Source organism: Arachis ipaensis, chromosome B8, assembly GCF_059453495.1.
Source record: "Arachis ipaensis isolate K30076 ecotype BB chromosome B8, ASM5945349v1, whole genome shotgun sequence".
NCBI lineage: Eukaryota > Viridiplantae > Streptophyta > Magnoliopsida > Fabales > Fabaceae > Arachis > Arachis ipaensis.
The window spans coordinates 9,822,115-9,840,000 of record NC_142443.1 but is presented as its reverse complement, the minus strand read 5'-3'; the positions used below and the strand labels follow the sequence as shown (position 1 = coordinate 9,840,000).

Here is a 17,886-nt window from a genome sequence, read left to right as displayed (position 1 = left end):
CTAACGCGTAAGACTCAACTGCCGAGGATGCTCCCTCTTGCGAAGGATACAGTGCCCTCGTGTGAACCTAGAGACACCAACCTAGCTCACGCTAAGTTGATGCCGGCACTTGACTTTCAGCCCGGTATGACAGATTACACACTAAGTTCTCATCGTATCATCCCCTTTTATTGATGGGCGAACGACGGGGATTGAACCCGCGCGTGGTGGATTCACAATCCACTGCCTTGATCCACTTGGCTACATTCGCCCCTACCCCCGCACAGGTTTTAGTCTCTATCTACGATCAGATCTTTCTGAACTCCCCTATGACCGCTATCAAAGAGAAGCTTTTTCCTAGAGTATAGAAAAAAGTCTATTGATTGTTGTGTTTCAGAATTAGGGGAAACAAAGCTTCAACATATGAATATGCCTGGCAAAGCTTCAAACAAAGAGGTTGGGCTTTCATTGCTTTTACTTCACTTTACTTAAGATTAAAGATGGGGGCACTATAGGCTTAAGCTCGTCATTCATGCAATTCCCCCATCCATCGATCGATCACGCGAGCATCTTTTATAGAAGGGCAGCACATAGCGAACGAAAAAAGCGTTCATCCTGGATTCTATTCCTCAAGAAAAATGTCTATCAATTGATACCTATTCATTCGGTCAAAGTCTCCACGGCGTTTTCATGCCCTCTACTGAGAGGTGCATCATGTTGGTTGATAGGAATCGGCAAAGACCTTCTTGTACACGTCCTCGAGGGCTGCATTCATGGCAATCATCACTAGTTTCTCCCGAGGGCATGTATGGCTTTGTTCTTGGTGTTGTTTAATAGATGTCGAGTGCCGCTTTTCCCCGTCCGAGAACCTCCATCTGCTCTAACTGGGCGAGCTAGAATCCTTATGTCAGGTTGGTTGTTCAAAAGACATATCTTTTCTCTTTACCCTTTGCATCTTCATCTTTTCGAAAGCCTAGACCCATTCTTCTGGATCCTAATTAGTCCTAGGTGCAAGGCCTCTTCCATAAAGAAAAGACCTCTCCTCCATTTTGTTGATAGAAAGAGGATAAGCGCTATCCATTGAGTAAAGGGAGGTTTTGCTACACTACAGTGATTCGGGCGGTTGGTGGCCCCTTCGAGAGTAGCGGGTCCTTGCCGCTGCATGAGTGGTAGCTCACGCTCAAAACTCCTCCTACACGAGTCCTAGTCGTTGCGCTGCGGTCCGTTTCCCGGCTTCGCTTGCGCGATTTTTTTCACTTATTTGATTATTTCATCCATCCCCGACCCTAATGAATCGAGTATGTATGAAGGGGTCAGTCAGTCAAGCGGTTCGGGTTCTCGGTCGGTTCCCGTTCGCCTGCCCCCCCCTCATAGTCCATTAGTGGGTAGGGTGGTCAACTTAGAGGGCGCCCGCCTCCAAAAGCGGAGACCGAACAACCGCCAGGTTGTCGAAGACACGTCTGAAGAGGAGGCGGGAGTGCTAGGGTATTGTACTAAGGGTCTAAAAAGGGTCTTAACCTAGCTCCCGAGCCCTTCGCCCTTCAAGAAAGCTATAGCTATGAAAGAAAGCTTAGGCAAAAGCCACTCTCAGAGATCAGAGTAACAAAAGAGGAAAGCATATGACGTAAAAGACAAGCTTACCTCGATCTGTCATTACATATGATATATCGAGAGTTCAAGACCATAACGTAAATCATTTAGAGAATGCCGATGAGAAAGTAGATCTGGTTCCGAGATATGGAAAGCTGTGAATACAGTTAGTGAAGCTAGACCAGGAAGTGGGGTATCCCCGGAAAAGAGGTCGGCCTTAAGTTCTAGCTTAGATAGCTTAGACTGAGCTTTGCTTTCTTAAAAAGTTATTTTTTCGTTATTAGAGAGAAGCAGAAGCGGAGCACTCGTGGCACACTTACTATACCCATTCGAGAAGAAAGTAGAGTTCCTATTCACCGCTACCCCTGAGTGAACAGTCTTTTCAACAAAAGAGACAACAGCTTCTCCCTCGGGCTCTCTCTCCTGAGCTTGAAATAGGGAGGCTGGGCTAGGTGTAAAAGGCTTAGAAAGCTCCATATCAACATACATTAAAAAAGTGAGATTAGATCGGAAGTCATCTTTTTTCCAACCAACTTGCTCAAACGTAGATAAACGACTCCAGGGATTCTCTTTCCTCGGTATGCTAGAAAGAAGTTAGGAGGAGGGTTGTTTCAAGCTACGAAGTCGTTTTTGTGTTGAATTGGACCTGGTAGTGTCAACCTATCTTCGTTGAATAGAAGAAAACAAACCCGAGGTAGTCCCCCCCCAACGTTTATGGGCATAGGTGCAAATGATTGGATGGCCCACTCTGGACCCCTATCTTAGCGCGCTGCTCTGCAGCTTTGTTTGCAGCACTTCGCTCGTAGTTGAGAAGATTGAATCTGGGTGCAACTTGATTCGTTGGAACCAGTGTGTTCATATTCCGAGTAGGATTCGAAAGGACGTATCTCATGGAACAGAATCCGCTTCTAGAGGGTCTCGTGCGCCCGACAAAAGAGGGCTTTGCCAGAAATACTATGAATCATCGGGTAGGTTTTATCCTAAAGATTTGGAATAAAGGACGGAGGTTGGGTAAAGGGAAGAACAGCGATTGGCAGACTAGACTAAGTGTCCACTCACTACCTTTAGAGAAAAATAAGATTTTTGCTGCTAAGAACATAATTAATTATCCAAAACAGTTAGCTAACAGCGATTCAAACGGATTAGCTAATCGTTCTCCCAATGACCTTTTCGATCGGGTCACTGGATTTATTTTCAAACAAGGTCTTTTCCACTCGTGCTAAACACACGATTCCGGAAATCCTCAATCCATACATTTACCCATCGATCAGACCATAAGCTTCTGGGCGATACTGTGCTTCAAACATGTGGTCTTCACCTATATAGTATCGAAGGCTTGAGTTACGTCACTCTGCCCGGAGACTCCTACCCTTCTCTTATATTTTCTTAGAAGCCTAACCTTTCTTATTTAGACCTCTTCCCGGCTTTATATTAAGGTTTCGTATAAGACCTCCCAGACACTGTAATCGTGATCTCTGATGTTGGTATTGGCGATTTCTCATAACTTTCAGCTACCCTAATAGGTTCCTACATTTATTAGACGTTGTAAAGGTGCGAGTTGTCTCAGAGGCCGAAAGTTACGGGAGGATATATCGATAGGATACCCCAGCCGAAGGAAGTGTTCTATTCCCGGTGGTCCAATAAAAACAAGTTGTTTATTAATCTTGGGCACAACTCTGGATCCATATCCATCTGTCTCTTCCAACAAGCCTGGTTCAATACCAGCTGTACTGGTTGTCTCACTGCGTGCACTTAAAACAAAGCCAATTCCACTTGGGAAGATCAACCCCTCCATATTCTTATTATGGTCGCTCGTTTTCAAGTGCCTTTTATTGAACCATCCGGTATGTTTATAACTTTCAAATTGAACTGGTAGTTCATGTATTGTAGACCAGGCACGGAGCGTACCATTGGACCTCTTCTGGAACTCCGTTATTCAAGTAAAGAAATGGGGCGGTTGCTTGCTTTTCTCTTTCCCTTTAGCTTGGGACTTCTTAGTAGTATGAATCCCATCTATTGATTCCCTTTCCTTCGACACATATGCATAGGGCATTCCTCTTGACTCCCAAAAGCTTCTCAAAGAGCTCCTGAGACTAGTGCTACTCCTAGTCTCCACAGAAAACTTGCTGCCGCTATTTAGTCCACAATTACTTTAGCCTTCGTTTTAACAGCAAGAGTACCTTGCGGGGATATCTTCTCCTATTGATTCAATTCCTGCAAACCTCAAAACATCTCCTTCTCTGTGCGCTCACTCCATTCCTCAGCAAAGCAATCCGGCTTAATTGGATCCATGTGTGGGCAAGGCAGTACTGATACTCAATCGATCTTGCTCTAGCCGAAAGCGGCTTCACGGAAAGGAAAAGTAAACCTTCCCTATAGTGCTTTCTCGAGGGGCCAGATATGATCTTGCCAAAAGGTGCGGAAAAAGCAGCTTCACGCTCTACTTTAGACTACTTTCCTTTTCCAGGCAATTGGTTTAGCTAACCCTTATTATATTATATGCATCTATTGGGCAAAGAAGCATCGCTCCTTCCGGGCTTTATTCCACAGTTTCGTCTTTCCGATCATTCGACTAAGGGGAGAAGGGGTGGATGAGGCTTAGTAGATTCGGAAGAGAATTCTAATCCATATCTGATCTTTCCCGGAAAAGACTTTGGCTTCTTGAATAGGCCAGATTCCACTTGTCGTGAGAAAGAGGATGAAAGGAACGCTTATTGGTTTCGTTTCGTAGCCCCTCCTGCCGCAGTGTGCACTAAGTCGACAGCTTCTTTGTCGAAATGAGGAATCGGAATCCCTTCACTTAGTAGCTTTAAAAAGGAAGTCAGGTTTTGCATTCTATAGAATGCCCAGAATCGGTTGTGAAAGAATGGCTTTTGTTCCAATCATCCGCTGCGCCCAGTAGTTCCGATCCTATGATTCCGGACCCTTTCATGCTCTAAGCGGGAAGTAGAGTGGTTTCTTCTCCTGGACGATGAGCTTCTCTTAGTCATAGTAGGGGCTCAACTCGCTACTCAATTAGATGTCAGTGCTAGAAGCGAAAGTCCAGGGATTGGAGAATCGATACAGCTGGTTCATCTTGAGGAAGTACGGTACGTCTAAGGTTAAGGTCTGAAGCCGATGTTCATTTTCGGAGTCTCTTCTTTGTCTCGTAGCCCTCAGGCCTACTTCATGCTATGGATCAAAGCCCTTTCTTTCGACTGGGTATTCTTCTCAGTCTTTTTACTTTCCTTGGGCTAGTCTTGGATCTTTCTGTCTCTAAGCGTGTGATAGATTGATTCTAAAAAGGCTTGGAAAAATCCCTCTATTCCAATCTCTCATGTTCTGGCGAATCTTCTTCATAGTAGTAAATTCTTCACCTCCTCTTTGATATCCTAGATTATGAAATCATAGGGTTCGATTGGTCGTCTGATGAGGTCGAAATCCCTTTCTCTTTGAGCTTTGTAGCATTTATCTTCAGGGGTCTGACTCTCAGCAGTGAATGACAAAGGAATGTGGAATGTCAAGCTGTGAAACTGAAATCATCAATCTTTCTTTTGCTATTCCGTGTAGCGGAGACTTTTTAGTAGAAAGACCAAGCTGTGAGACTTCGTTCAGTGAGAATCCCAGTGTGAAAGACTTGGCAAGATTGGCTTCATAGTGGTACCACAAATGCCTTGGATGAAAAAGTCGAAACTTCTTCTTTTCTTTAGGACTAGTGAAGAATTGAATGAATTCTTCGAGTTTGAGTTTTGGTTGGTTGTTGACCAACAAATTATGCATGGGACTCTTTTTTCTCGTTGCTAGGCTTTCCACCAAGTTTCGATCTTAGCCGAGCGAGGGTTGCTTAACCGATCTCATACTTTTTCGAGTAACGATTAGGGGATTTCCTAAGGGCTATTAATGGTCTAGTCTCAATCAGGGGCGCTACCAATCCCCTTTGATTTTTAGGTTCCAGTAGGTCGAAAGGCTTTCTGATCAATCCCTCTGCCTGACAAATCCCTAGCTCAAAGCAGCGTGCCTTGTCGCTACAAGCCTCAGGGGCACAAGCGCTTTCTAAGTGTTTTCTCACTTGGTCGATCTGGCAGTTCATTTCAGTTCGGTTTCGAAATAGATAGCTATCAAGCTGGTGGGACTGGAACTCAACCTGCAAATGTAGTAAGTCAGGGTCTCTTCCCCGGCCCAGGTCGTATGAAACCAGCTTCTAAGCCTACTTTCTGGTATGCCCATTAGCGCCCGTGTTCCAAGTGGTCGTGGTCCAAACAAATTAGATAAATGACCACAACAAGTGGCTGGAGTCCCGTGTGACTTGGGAGCGGGGAATGGTACAAGAGCCTCAACAGGTCTCATATCGGAGAATGAATGCTACGATATGGCAATCTCTCGTATAGAATAATAGATCCGCACATCTATTAATTGACTTGAGGACTGAGGGACTTATTTTGTCGAGAATCTATTAGCCACCCGCTCATGAACCTTTCTCCTACTTCCTTTGTTACTCTCAAATAAGCACACCCACACGTGCTGCTTACCGGAAAGGATGTACCGCCTCTGGCTCGCATTCCGTCCCAGTTCCTTACCCCCTGTGGGTGGGGATAATAAGTGACTTGCTCTAATGCACCTTTTACCTAGCCCTGTCATTCTTCATTTCATATTCTTTCGTTTCAAGAAAGAAAGAGTTTTTAAGTCCATCCCAAAGATTTGCCACCACTACTTCCGGAGTGGACCGCTTTCGAACAAGATGGAACGGTCTTTCTTTCTTCAAAGGCCGGCTTATTACGCCGCTAACTTACCTAACGTATAAAGATCGCTTTCAATGCGGTGACCGATAGCGAAGTACAATAGCCGTGTGCTCTAAAGCTAGTCAGGAGCTTTTACTCTTTCAACGAGTCGAGTCAAAAGTGGATACCCTTGTTGAGTTCTCTATTGGCTCTCCCAGAAAGCAAAGTCGATTGATATGTGCAGAAGGTGAGCAGTTTCGATGTTCATGACCACGTGATGGAGGTAAAAAACGTGGTGGCTCAAAAAAAGATTTGAAAGGAGAAACAAGATCCAAAGGAAGATCGGATGGTAGCTGGAATGATGTCATAGACGAATCATTAGAAAGAGTGGCTTGAAAGATGAAGCAGTTGGCGATGGCATCGGTGTGTTGCAATCGAATTCAATGGTGGGATTGAGCTTGTACAGTCGGCGGGTCGCGAGTACCCTTAAGAGTGAGAAATTGGCTACCAAGATCCAATTGAACCGTGGACGTGCTGTAATCAGCTACATGGGGTCCCATGGTAGCTAAGCAAGAGGCTCCGATAACCACGTCAGTCCCCGCTACTGGTAAAACATAAGCTGGAAAAGTCAAAGTATGGCCCTGAATCTGCACCTGAAAATCACGTACAATCCCGTGGCCCTTCTGTGACCACTCCCCACCATAACCCTCAGGGATGGCATGGGCTCAACCGGTAATTTCAAATGAGTGGCGAGACGTGGCTGAATGAAATTGTCGGAACTTTATTCAATAAAGTCCAATTTGCACTGTAAGGCCACCGACGGTGCCCGTAAATCAAATAGTAGCAGCGCCCGTGGAAAGCATGTAAAGAGAGATGATGCAAAGTAGGGGGTTCAAAAGTCAACCAAAACTCAAGCCCCTCTTTAGAGTAAAACCAAGTCGTTTTGTTCCACTTTGAAGCATGACCGGCACCGGTGCTGCTGCAACGGCCATCAACGGCAACAAGTGGCATCATTGGATGAAGACTTCCGCTTTAGGTGAAAAAGGGTGCGGATGCGTCTTTGACTTCCTGTTTGCTCGGAAGAGAGCCATCCATCTTTGATTCCTTCTATAAGGAACTATGGGTTACTTTTTCGGAAATCTCCGCTAAGATTTAATCTAAGCGATCGGTCGAATATTGAGTTTCGAGCCGCTGGAATTGAATACTATAAAGTAAAGACTGAGGTGAACCCCGTCTTTTAGACTCTTACAAAATTGCGTAAAGAAAGAAAAAGAGAAGGGATGATTGATGTCTTCACACTCCATCCCTGTATCGGAGACCTTCTTTCGTCTACCCTTTCCTGGCTCAGGTTGATCTGGTTCACTCGTTGCATCAGACCTTCCGTCTTCTCTTTCCTCATCAGGATAGATCGAATCGAATGGGAAACCTAAGCGAATCCAAAATATCACTACAGACTGGGAAATTTCATCCATATGCAGACCTGTAAATAGAAAAGATTCCAGTAGGGCTGGTATTCTAATCAAAATAGAAAGACGAATTTCATATCAGTAAAGTGAAAGTCCGGCTTTCCTCCTTAGGGATCACACTTCTGGTAATTCAACGGCTCCCTTTAGGAAGTTCTGTGAAGGAAGAATAAGAGAATCCATGGCTTTTTTCCCCAGGCTTCTTGGAGGTTTGAAGTTAGACTTCTCTCCTGCTGCTATGGCAACGGCAATCTAACTACACTAAACTCCGGGGACTCTTAACTCCATAGAACTCTTAATCCATGGCATAGAAGGGCAGGGCGATGTCAAACTCAATATTAGGATATAGCTGTTAGCACCTGCTGAATAGAATCCGGCTTTCAGAGCCTACTTACTTGCCTACCTTTTAGCAGTAAGGTCTTTCAAAGACTTCGGCCTTTAGAATTGCTTACCTGAGTTGTCTTATATGGCATTGTCTCCGGATTCAAACCTCTTAACTCTCCTCTATTCTTTGGCGAGTGATCTTAGCCATCCGAACGCATTAATCTGACTTCCCTGCCCCTCAATGATAAGCTTTCTGAATCAAGGAAGGTTAGAAAGTCAATCTGAGCTAAGGAGATAGCAACAATTGGTCTTCTTCACCCCTCATAGGAAGAAGGGGCTTATCATCTCTCTTCTAAGACATTCTCAATCTATCCGTCTCAGCTCAAACATTCTTTCTTTGCCCGTTGCTTAATAGAATTAATGCTTTCAAGATTGGAATCCCTGGCTTTCGCCAACTCTTTCTAGTGTGTATACGGCAACTTTGCTAAAGAAGTAGCATAAGCCTTATTATATGCCGGGGTAAGATATCATAAAAATAGGATAACCACCTTCTCTGTCTGTCTTCGCCTCGGTCTGATCAGAGTAAGATCATCTTATGTATGATATTTAGGATACAGCTATCTCAGCTTTTCCTACCATCGATGAGTCCAACCCTTCTCTTTGATGTTAGTAGACCTGTTGCATTTCCTAACTCAATAGAAAACGAAATCGGATGCTTGATAGTCATAAGGTCTTCCTTACTACAGAAGGAGAAGCATCTTTTATATATAATTGCGTGCTTTCATACCATCTCTTGAAGCTGGGAACGGGCTGATACGATTCGAAGACCAAGTCAGAGACTACTGGACGTCTCGCAGAGCGACTCTCAACGAGGACTTTGAGACTTTTTGAAAAAAATGTGTGTGTGTTTTTTTTAATCCAAGTTTGACTCTGATTAGATCCTTAGCGCTTGCGCTAAGTAAGCCCTCCAAGGCCTTATGTAATGTAAAAAACCGAGGAAAATAACGTAAAGTAGAAACGAACAATACGGTACGATCGCTATATCTTTTCTTTTTCTTTCTCTCTCCTCTGTAGAAAGAGGGGATTATACGTGGCGTGGTATACCTGATCGTTTGGTCAACGAGACGTACGTAAGTCGGCATAGCTCCATTTAGAATATAAAATTCTTTTCTTTTACTTAGCCCGCCTCTCCCATGACTTTCCGGACCAACCCGGATCTGCCCTCGATCCGCATTTTGGGAGCAGAGCATGCAAAATCGAGCAATGAATCTTATAAAAATTTCCTCGGGTCTCTATATATAAATCTATAAAAATGAAAAGCCCGGGTAGAAGCACAAGCAAAAGGAGAGAGGAAAAGTAGAAAAAGGAAGGGGGGAGGAGACTCGCCTCAATACTTCCCACTGGACGAGAGGCGCACCTAACCCACCTACCCACTCATCAATCACGGTGTTCAGCTGACTTGTACTGATAGACCCCTATAGTATTGGAATTAGGCGCCCATCTTTTTACTGTTGTTAACTAATCTCTTCAATGTTCGATTCTACTCTATGTTAGAACATTTATGTGAATGCTATTCTGATCTAAGTGGTCCTATTCTGTGTCCCGTGCTAGGAAGCATTATTCCTATTTTCATTCCAAATTCAAGAATACGACCGATACGATTGATTGGTTTGTGTGCCTCTCTTATTACTTTTTTGTATTCCCCTGTTCCTCGGATACAATTCGATCCTTCTACGGCCAAATCTCAATTTGTGGAAAGCCTTCGATGGCTTCCTTATGAAAACATCAATTTTTATTTGGGTATAGACGGTCTCTCTTTTTTCTTCGTGATATTGACCACATTTCTGATCCCTATTTGTATTTTAGTGGGTTGGTCTGGTATGAGAAGTTATGGTAAAGAGTATATTACAGCATCTCTAATTCGTGAATTTCTAATGATCGCCGTGTTCCGCATGCTGGATCCTCTACTATTCTATGTTCTTCCCGAAAGCGTGCTAATCCCTATGTTGTGCGGAGCTGAGCATCTTCTTTTCGCTGGGATAAAGCTTTTCCTCTGCAGGGGCCTTGTGCAGTAAACCCCCTACGGGCGGTCGTCCGTCGTAAAGTAGTCCCCGCGAAGCTTTCGGGAAGAGGGGTAGTCTTGTGCGTAAGCATAGCATTTCTGGTCGAACCCGCCCAACCCAACTAAGACGAACCGAACCCGACAGACACATCTTTTTCCTTTTGGGAGGGTACTCCGAGTAGTGGTTACCTCGTAGGACCTCGACCCGCCTACTCGGGTCTTGTATGGATATGCAGGAAGGGGAGCTCCTAGGTGTGTGTAGGGGTTGTGTTTGTTCGCGAGAATGGATTCCTCGTCAAGTCAGTTTGGGGGGTGTGGACACACTTGCGCGAATTCGGGTAACGGCTACAAGGGATAAATCGAAAGGAAACTGTACCCAACCAGGGATGGACGTAAACTCGTAAGCTACCGAGGGTAGGGATAATCGTCCAGGTCTTATTGTGAAAAAAAAGCCGCCCCGCCACAGCGGGCGGGTTGGTTCCTCTGTCGTCGCCGGGGAGCTCTTGGTGAGGAGACCTTAGGAGAAGTTGCTAAAACAAACGGGAGGATCGACCCGTTCAGTAGAATTCCGAAGAAAGACTGTTGGCAGCAGGCGGAGACATTTCTTTGGCCCCCTTCAAAAAAAAAGGAAATGCGGGCAGGGTTAAGCTCGGTAGAGGGTTCGAGACGAGAATAGGTCCTGTCTTTAAGATTCAGATAAGAAAAGAGTTCCAAACCTTTATGCATGCACCTTCGTATAAGTGCTGCATACAAGTTCCGGCCAGGATAAATTGGAAAAAACCCATTTGAACCGCTCACATCACAGTAGTAGTAGCGTAAAGCCGTAAGTCGGGGGGCGGCCATAAATAAAGGCTATTTCACGTCTCTCTAGATATCTAGAGAGAGAGATCCACTGCGTGAGCAACCCGCATAATAATAACAGGGCGTTACATGTGCTCTACAGGCCGCACTCCATCTTTCTTCCCAACGAGCCGAGCCCTTTTTGTGATTTGGAAGACGGGCGTTGCGTTCGGTTCGAAGGGCATGGTTTTCAGTATGTCTCCAGATAGGGCCCCCACTAGTCCGGCTAGCTAGTGAGCGGTTCTTTCGGGCGAGAAGTGGGCCGGGCCCCTCTTCAATACAAAATGCGGGCCCGCAACGCAAGCTGCATTGTTCGCCGCCACCCGAGAAGCAAAAGATTCGAGAGTCCAGGCTTAATATACATGCATAGATAGTGGTCTAATGACAAGGGCCGACGACGGAAGCTCGGGGCGGAGCCGTATGATGCGGAAGTCTCACGTATGGTTCCCTGAGAAGGGAGTGGCTACCTACTGGAGCTTCGACCAACCACCACCGCTAAATTCCGCTTTGGGGCCACCCCTTACTCTACCATTATTATAGGGGTATGGGGCTCGAGACAAAGAAAGATCAAGGCAGCATATCAGTTTTTCCTTTATACTTTACTTGGATCTGTTTTTATGCTATTAGCTATTCTGTTGATTCTTTTCCAAACAGGGACCGCCGATTTACAAATATCATTAACCACAGAATTTAGTGAGCGGCGCCAAATCTTTCTATGGATTGCTTCTTTCGCCGCTTTCGCCGTCAAAGTGCCTATGGTACCAGTTCATATTTGGTTACCCGAAGCTCATGTAGAGGCGCCTACGGCAGGATCCGTCATCTTGGCAGGAATTCCTTCAAAATTGGGAACCCACGGGTTTTTAAGATTTTCAATACCCATGTTTCCCGAAGCAACACTTTGTTCCACTCCTTTCATTTATACTCCAAGCGCGATTGCTATAATATATACTTCCTTGACCACTTCAAGACAGATCGATCTTAAGAAGATCATTGCTTACTCCTCAGTAGCCCATATGAATCTGGTGACTATTGGTATGTTTAGTCGGGCGGCGGCCGTTAGGTCACCTATTTTTAGTTATGGACACACAAGACAAGGCCAAAACATGTGTGCCGGGCGTGCGACCCATCAACCTACTAGCAATGGGGGAGAAAACATAGCATGTCGCAACAAAAGCTTGATTCAAGGCGTCAGCAAAACATTGCCGTCTGTTTCAAAAACTTCAGCCCCTTAGCGCCCCGGGACGGGAGTGGGGGACACCCTACGCGCAGGCAACAGCAGCACCGGCTCTACGAAGTCAGAATCGAATCTTTGTGTTGGCTTTCCCAATTCATTCGTGAATAAGAATTCAAGGGCTAGAAGCGAGCGCTTCTAGCTGCTTCTCCTGCTTCTTATTATTTGAAGCTATGTTGGCGTGGCGGAAATGAACGAAAAGCGAGATGAACGTGCTATTTTCAAATCGATTGATAGATAGATAGCCTGATCCGTTCTGATAGATCGAAAGAAATAGAGGGAATCCATCAATAAAATACAAATAATAAGGCCTATTTCTATCTATTGATAAGAAAACTTTTCTTGATCCATCTGAAAGATATCGATATCTATCTGATGGAGTCTACATCGCATCGTACGTAGAGCGCCCAAGCTTTAGGCCAGCTCAGTTCTCCTATCCATCGGTCCAATGCACTGGGCTCATCTCATGGATGGAGGGCAAAGAAAAAATGTAGTTGTGTTGTTGCTGTTCGCCGCCTCGACGCATTCCCTTCTCTCCCCGGCATCGTCCCACACAGAAAGAAAGAGCGCAGAGCCCCGGCCCGACCTGTAGTGTAGGTCCTATAACGTAAAGCGAGGAGTTGAGCCTGAACTGGCGAACCGAAGTCACTTTCGGAACCATACTTCCTACAGCTAACACGTGTCCAGCAGGAACGCGCAGCGCAACATAACGTAAGCTGCTATACCGAATCCCCCGCAGGCCATCGGGGACCGAGTGGTAAGGCCATGATCCGCAGGGGAACGGATCACTCATTCTTCCATTGGGGACAGGTGCACGAACGACAACTCCAAACGTCACACATCCGTCGCCTACTTACCGTTTAGGTGGCACCAGCGAGATCTAGCTAAGGTAAGGAACTTCGTGTCGCGGCTGCCCCACTCCGCCGCGGTCTCATGAACTGAACTTCGTTGCCTTCCCGCGCGCGAAGCGAATGGGCGCTGTGCTGTGGATCAGTTTCGGGGCGGGGGCGAAGAGAGACCACAAGAATGATTCATTTGGATCGACGAGCTTTTTCAGCCCCAAAACTAAGAATCAATGGAATGTATGTCTATCCATGAACATCCATTCTATCTGTATATCTAGGGGATCTCTCTAGACATATCAAATTGTTTTATGGCACGATATGATCGCCTAGCCGTAGCCGCATATTGAGCGCTGCAGATATGCGGGATTTCAGTTGGATCAGATCAAAAGCTTTGCCAGAAGCAAGACGAGGAAGCAGACGTATAAGCGGTAGCTTCCCTCGACCTACTAAACATAAATACAACAGTCGCGACCTACTTTGATTCAAAACTAAAGAAAGAAAGGCGAAGGGTTTGGCAACAAGCAAACGGCTTTCTATCATAGTAGCAAGGGTTCCAAACCTTAACCACTTAAGTTAAGTACCAAAGGCTGCTTTCGGTTGGTAAATAAGGGGGCTGTTCACTACAAGCCATCAGCGCTGTCTTAGATTGAACGTCGACTTATCTTATTGCCGTTCAATCTCTAAGGCGGGTTTACGCTGAGAACGGAAGAGTGTTCGTGTCAAAAGGTGAACAACGCCAACGCTTCTAGAGTTCACAGCTTTTCCCAGGCCGGAGAAGGGCTTATACTGCTCGCCTTTGTTTGATATGTTCATTCAGTACCAATACAAACTAAAACTACACCAAAGTGGAAAGGCCCCTATAGAAGCTAGAAGTAACCTCTAGTAGTCTAGTAGTCGGCCTAACCAAAGCAAAGCGTCACGACAATAGAAAATTACCCTTCTGAATGGAATCTAAAGTAGGGGGCTTAGCCGCCCGCCTACCAATCAAAGAGGCTGAGAGTAAGCGTAAGCTCTTCGAGCTTCCCTTCATTCGCTTCGCGGGAGCCGCACAACACATAGCTGGCTTTCAGAGGGCCCATACTACCTGCCTAACCCCTCGCTCCGAGGGACCGTAGATCGGAACGTTATAAACCACCCCATTCATCTAAAAGAGAGGGGAAGGGGCCTATGTATTTGCATGACTCCTGCGGATTTTACCCTATCTACACCCGGAGCCAATCTCCTATCGGTCCTGCCACCACGCCGCAGAACGGGAGCTCGTGTGGAACCTTTTATTTCTGGCGTAACAGCGGTGGGACGTAAAAAAAGATTACGGTCGCGTAACATAAGGGCCAGAGGTACGGTAAACTCGGCCAAAATATGACACCCGAAGGGAGGGCCCGGCGCGCACAATCCTATCCTCGTCCGAGTTTACCCCTTGCACTTCGGACAGCCGTCCATAGCATCATAAGGAGGACCTCCCTCTCGGGGTAAAAAAATGGTACGGTACATAGGAGGCTGGTCCTTTCTCAACGTGGTGTATAGCACGAAAAACCTTTCGATGCAAGACAAGATAGGGCCGTTCACATTTAAGAAGATAATCAACCCTTTCTTCTCTTCTTTCTCTTTCTCGAGGGGGAAAGAGAAATAGGTTCTTATGGAGGGGGAGGGGGAACTTTCCGGCGCTTTTTTCAAATCCTCCACAGCATCCAGGATCACAAGTGGAACGCTAAGCAGGGGGGAGGGGAAAGGCTTGGGCTGGGCCTACCTATCCCGATAGGACCTCATAAAGGAACGGGAGCAGTTGAGAGGTTCCATATTGCCGAGCCGAAGGGCAGCACTCCTGTACGTGATCGTAGTATGTCACGTCGTCTCGTCCCCGCTGCATTGAAAAGTACCTATGCACTATCTCCGGTTCACTGATAAGGAAGATAGAGTTAGTTGGGGCGGGGGTCTACGATGTGATACTCAAGTATGACCCGGGGGATAAATGCTAACTCTGGTTAGAAAGCAGGAACCATTATGTAAATCATTTCGGGGGTTTACAGATCAGATCTCTTATACTACCATCGATCGACAGAGCGGAACGACCAGAAAAAAAGTGAAGTTAGAAAGCCGTATGATAGGCGGTAACTATCTTGTACGGTTCGGGGGGTAATCGGCGTACTCCGATCAGTGGGGGGGGAATCTTTGGCTCTATCGAACATACAGGGAATTGGAGGTAGCATTCCACCGATGTTAAGTCATGGACTGGTTCCTTCAGCCCTTTTTCTATGTGTTGGTGTTCTATATGACCGACATAAGACTCGACTCGTTAGATATTACGGAGGTTTAGTGAGCACCATGCCGAATCTCTCTACCATTTCCTTCTCTTCCACTTTGGCCAATATGAGTTCACCTGGTACTAGCAGCTTTATCGGGGAATTTCCCATCTCAGTAGGAGCTTTCCAAAGAAATAGCTTAGTAGCCACATTAGCAGCGCTTGGGATGATTTTAGGCGCGGCGTATTCCCTTTGGCTATATAATCGTGTGGTTTCTGGAAATTTAAAACCCGATTTCCTAAATAAATTCTCCGATCCAAATGGCAGAGAAGTTTCCATATTTATACCTTTTCTTGTTGGAGGGGCGACCGTCCGTTGAACTACCAAAGAATAAAAGGTAAACCAATGTGATCATGACATTGTAGGTGCTTGCGATGGGGCGGATGCGACTTCCCTCAGTTGGTTTGGGTGGTATAGCCCGTTGCAGAAGTCCCCCTTTTTTTTATCAATTTCTTTAGTCTTTAGGGAGCCAAAGCTTGGCTTGACTAATAAAATAAGGCTCGCGCAGGGGCGCTCACGTTTTTTGGCTGAGCCGTATCTTGCTGGGTGGGACCGAGAGCAAGAAAGGAAGGGGGGCAACCATGCATGGTACTTCTCGACCGTGTCTCCGAGGGACAGTTGAACGAGCGACTCATGAATGCTGCCGGGTTGGATGAGCCAATAACTCGAACGCGTTCGGTCTGTTTTTTGAGCAAGAATCACAGCGTTACCTTACCTTCACCATGATACGGACTCCAAGTTCTTATGGCAGAGCGCGAGGAGATTTATCATCAATATGATGATGGGAGTGGAAACCAGAAGCACGACCGACCGGGGTCTTCGTGGTCCAAGATAAGAAAACCTTCAGTAACAGTAGTAACGTAAGCATGAGACTCTTTGGTAGTACCGGTGAACCAGATGGCCGCGGCGATGGAATCTGGGACGGAGGACTCGTAGTATCTCTCTAGATCAGGCAAAAGCGAAAGACCCCCTAACGTAATTCGAATGGGGGCTGACCGCTGAGCCCACTCTGGCCTCGCAGGGCGGGCCCCCGTGGTTTCGAGCTGGAGCTGCCATAGCTTATGGCTAGAGCAATGGGAGGGGCCCCGGCATAGAAAACAGTAAGGATAACGAGCGCTCCGCCCGCTTGGCGGGCGGCAGGAGCAGCGGGCAAGTGCTTGGTAGGCCAACAGCCCAGTGAACCGGGCGGGGCACTCGACGAAAGGGGGCACACTGAGCAAGTACGAGAAATTGGCCCCGCTCCGCTTTATTAAAAGCAAGGACCACTACGGGGGGTCAAACCAAGGACCTATGGAAGTCGGGGCTCGTCCCCGGTCAATATTGGATCAAACAATAGAGGGCCGTAGCACTGACCTATTTTTTTTTATTGATTCAATACAATAGGGGAAATCTCGTAAAGTTCCCTACCGAGACAACAGACACACTCTCAATGGATCCTCCGCACGCTGGGCATACCTCTTCTGTGCGTCTTTCTCGTGGCGGGAACAGAACAACAGGGAAAGACCTGGCCGACCTGCCCGTTGAATAGGGCTCGAGGGCGAGCTTTATTTAAGAGAGAATGGGGAGTGAATCGAAAGGCTTCCGTTTTCGTTCTTGGTTTTTTGGGGCTTTCGGGCTCCTCTCGATCTTATTCGTAGTTGGGAAGGGGGAAGGAGTCTAAATCAATGGACATTAATGAACCATCATTGATGGACGTTGCACATGACACGATCAATTCGACTCAAGGTCCGGAACGTCTCCCTCAGGGATTGGTCAGTGGCTTTGGGTATACCGGTTCGGAGAGATCGACGAGCACCTCACACAGCCATGCCAACCGCAAGCTTTTGAATAAAATTAGGGGTGATCTTTGACCGGCCGATGCAGCGGGAAACTACCCCGTAAGAACATTGTAAAGTCCAAACTCCTTTACAAAAAGGAGACCATCCAGTAAGTGCCATAGGACTGGTTGAGAAAGAAGATGCCGGCCGATACAGAAAATAGAGGACTGTTAGCAGAAGCAGTTTTATCGCATTTCTCGTCTCTCGCTTAGCTCTGTGTCCTCGCCGCTGTTGGAGTAAAGGCATGCCCTGTTTACAGCTGCTTATCCTATTAACGATAAAAGAAAGACAGGTTCCCTGGTTCTGTTACATCAAACGTTTAGTTCTCTTCCCGGAAACCACTGAATTACCCCTCTTTGGGCATATAAAGATTGAGTAAGAAGGGTAAGCCATTTGACCATAAGTTCACAGCTTAGGATCAGAAGGAAAGATTCCATCCCGTCTTTACTTTAAAGCAATGGTCTACGACTCCGCAGCTTGCTTAGGAAAACTCCTAAGTTATTTTTTATTTTTCTTCTATCGCGTTAAGACAAGCCCTAGTCCCAAGCTAAAGAGCATATTCATCTGCACCTGAAAGGATAGGGATGAAGTTAGCGCTTAGAGCTCCTCTCGCTCAAAGATTTATTGGAGAGCTCCTCGTTGCTACTATGAATATGAAAGGAAAGGGCAGTGTCCCAGGTTTAGCTAAGTTTGAGTAGCACTTCCTGTGTGAGAAACTCACTAAAACTACACCAAAGA

At 46.3% G+C, this 17,886-nt stretch overlaps 2 protein-coding genes across 2 annotated transcripts in view; one reads left to right on the top strand and one right to left on the bottom strand.

Annotated features, from left to right (window-relative positions):
* The window catches only part of LOC148547163 (putative ATP synthase protein YMF19), a 52,969-nt gene that overhangs the window by 20,102 nt on the left and 14,981 nt on the right, over positions 1-17,886 (bottom strand). The gene's annotated exons all lie outside the window — the stretch shown is intronic.
* On the top strand, positions 8,971-17,007 carry LOC148547164 (NADH-ubiquinone oxidoreductase chain 4). The gene is made up of 3 exons (XM_088496739.1): positions 8,971-10,061; positions 11,485-11,998; positions 15,210-17,007. Exons 1-3 carry the CDS (start codon positions 9,601-9,603, stop codon positions 15,648-15,650), a joined length of 1,416 nt encoding a protein of 471 aa, XP_088352865.1. The 5' UTR covers positions 8,971-9,600; the 3' UTR covers positions 15,651-17,007.

Coding starts and splice junctions, on each gene's coding strand:
- LOC148547164 (XM_088496739.1), top strand. CDS start 9,601: ATGTTAGAACATTTATGTGAATGCTATTCTGATCTAAGTGGTCCTATT. Junction 10,062..11,484: donor AGCGTGCTAATCCCTATGTT/GTGCGGAGCTGA, acceptor CCCTTACTCTAC/CATTATTATAGGGGTATGGG. Junction 11,999..15,209: donor TGACTATTGGTATGTTTAGT/CGGGCGGCGGCC, acceptor TCTTTGGCTCTA/TCGAACATACAGGGAATTGG.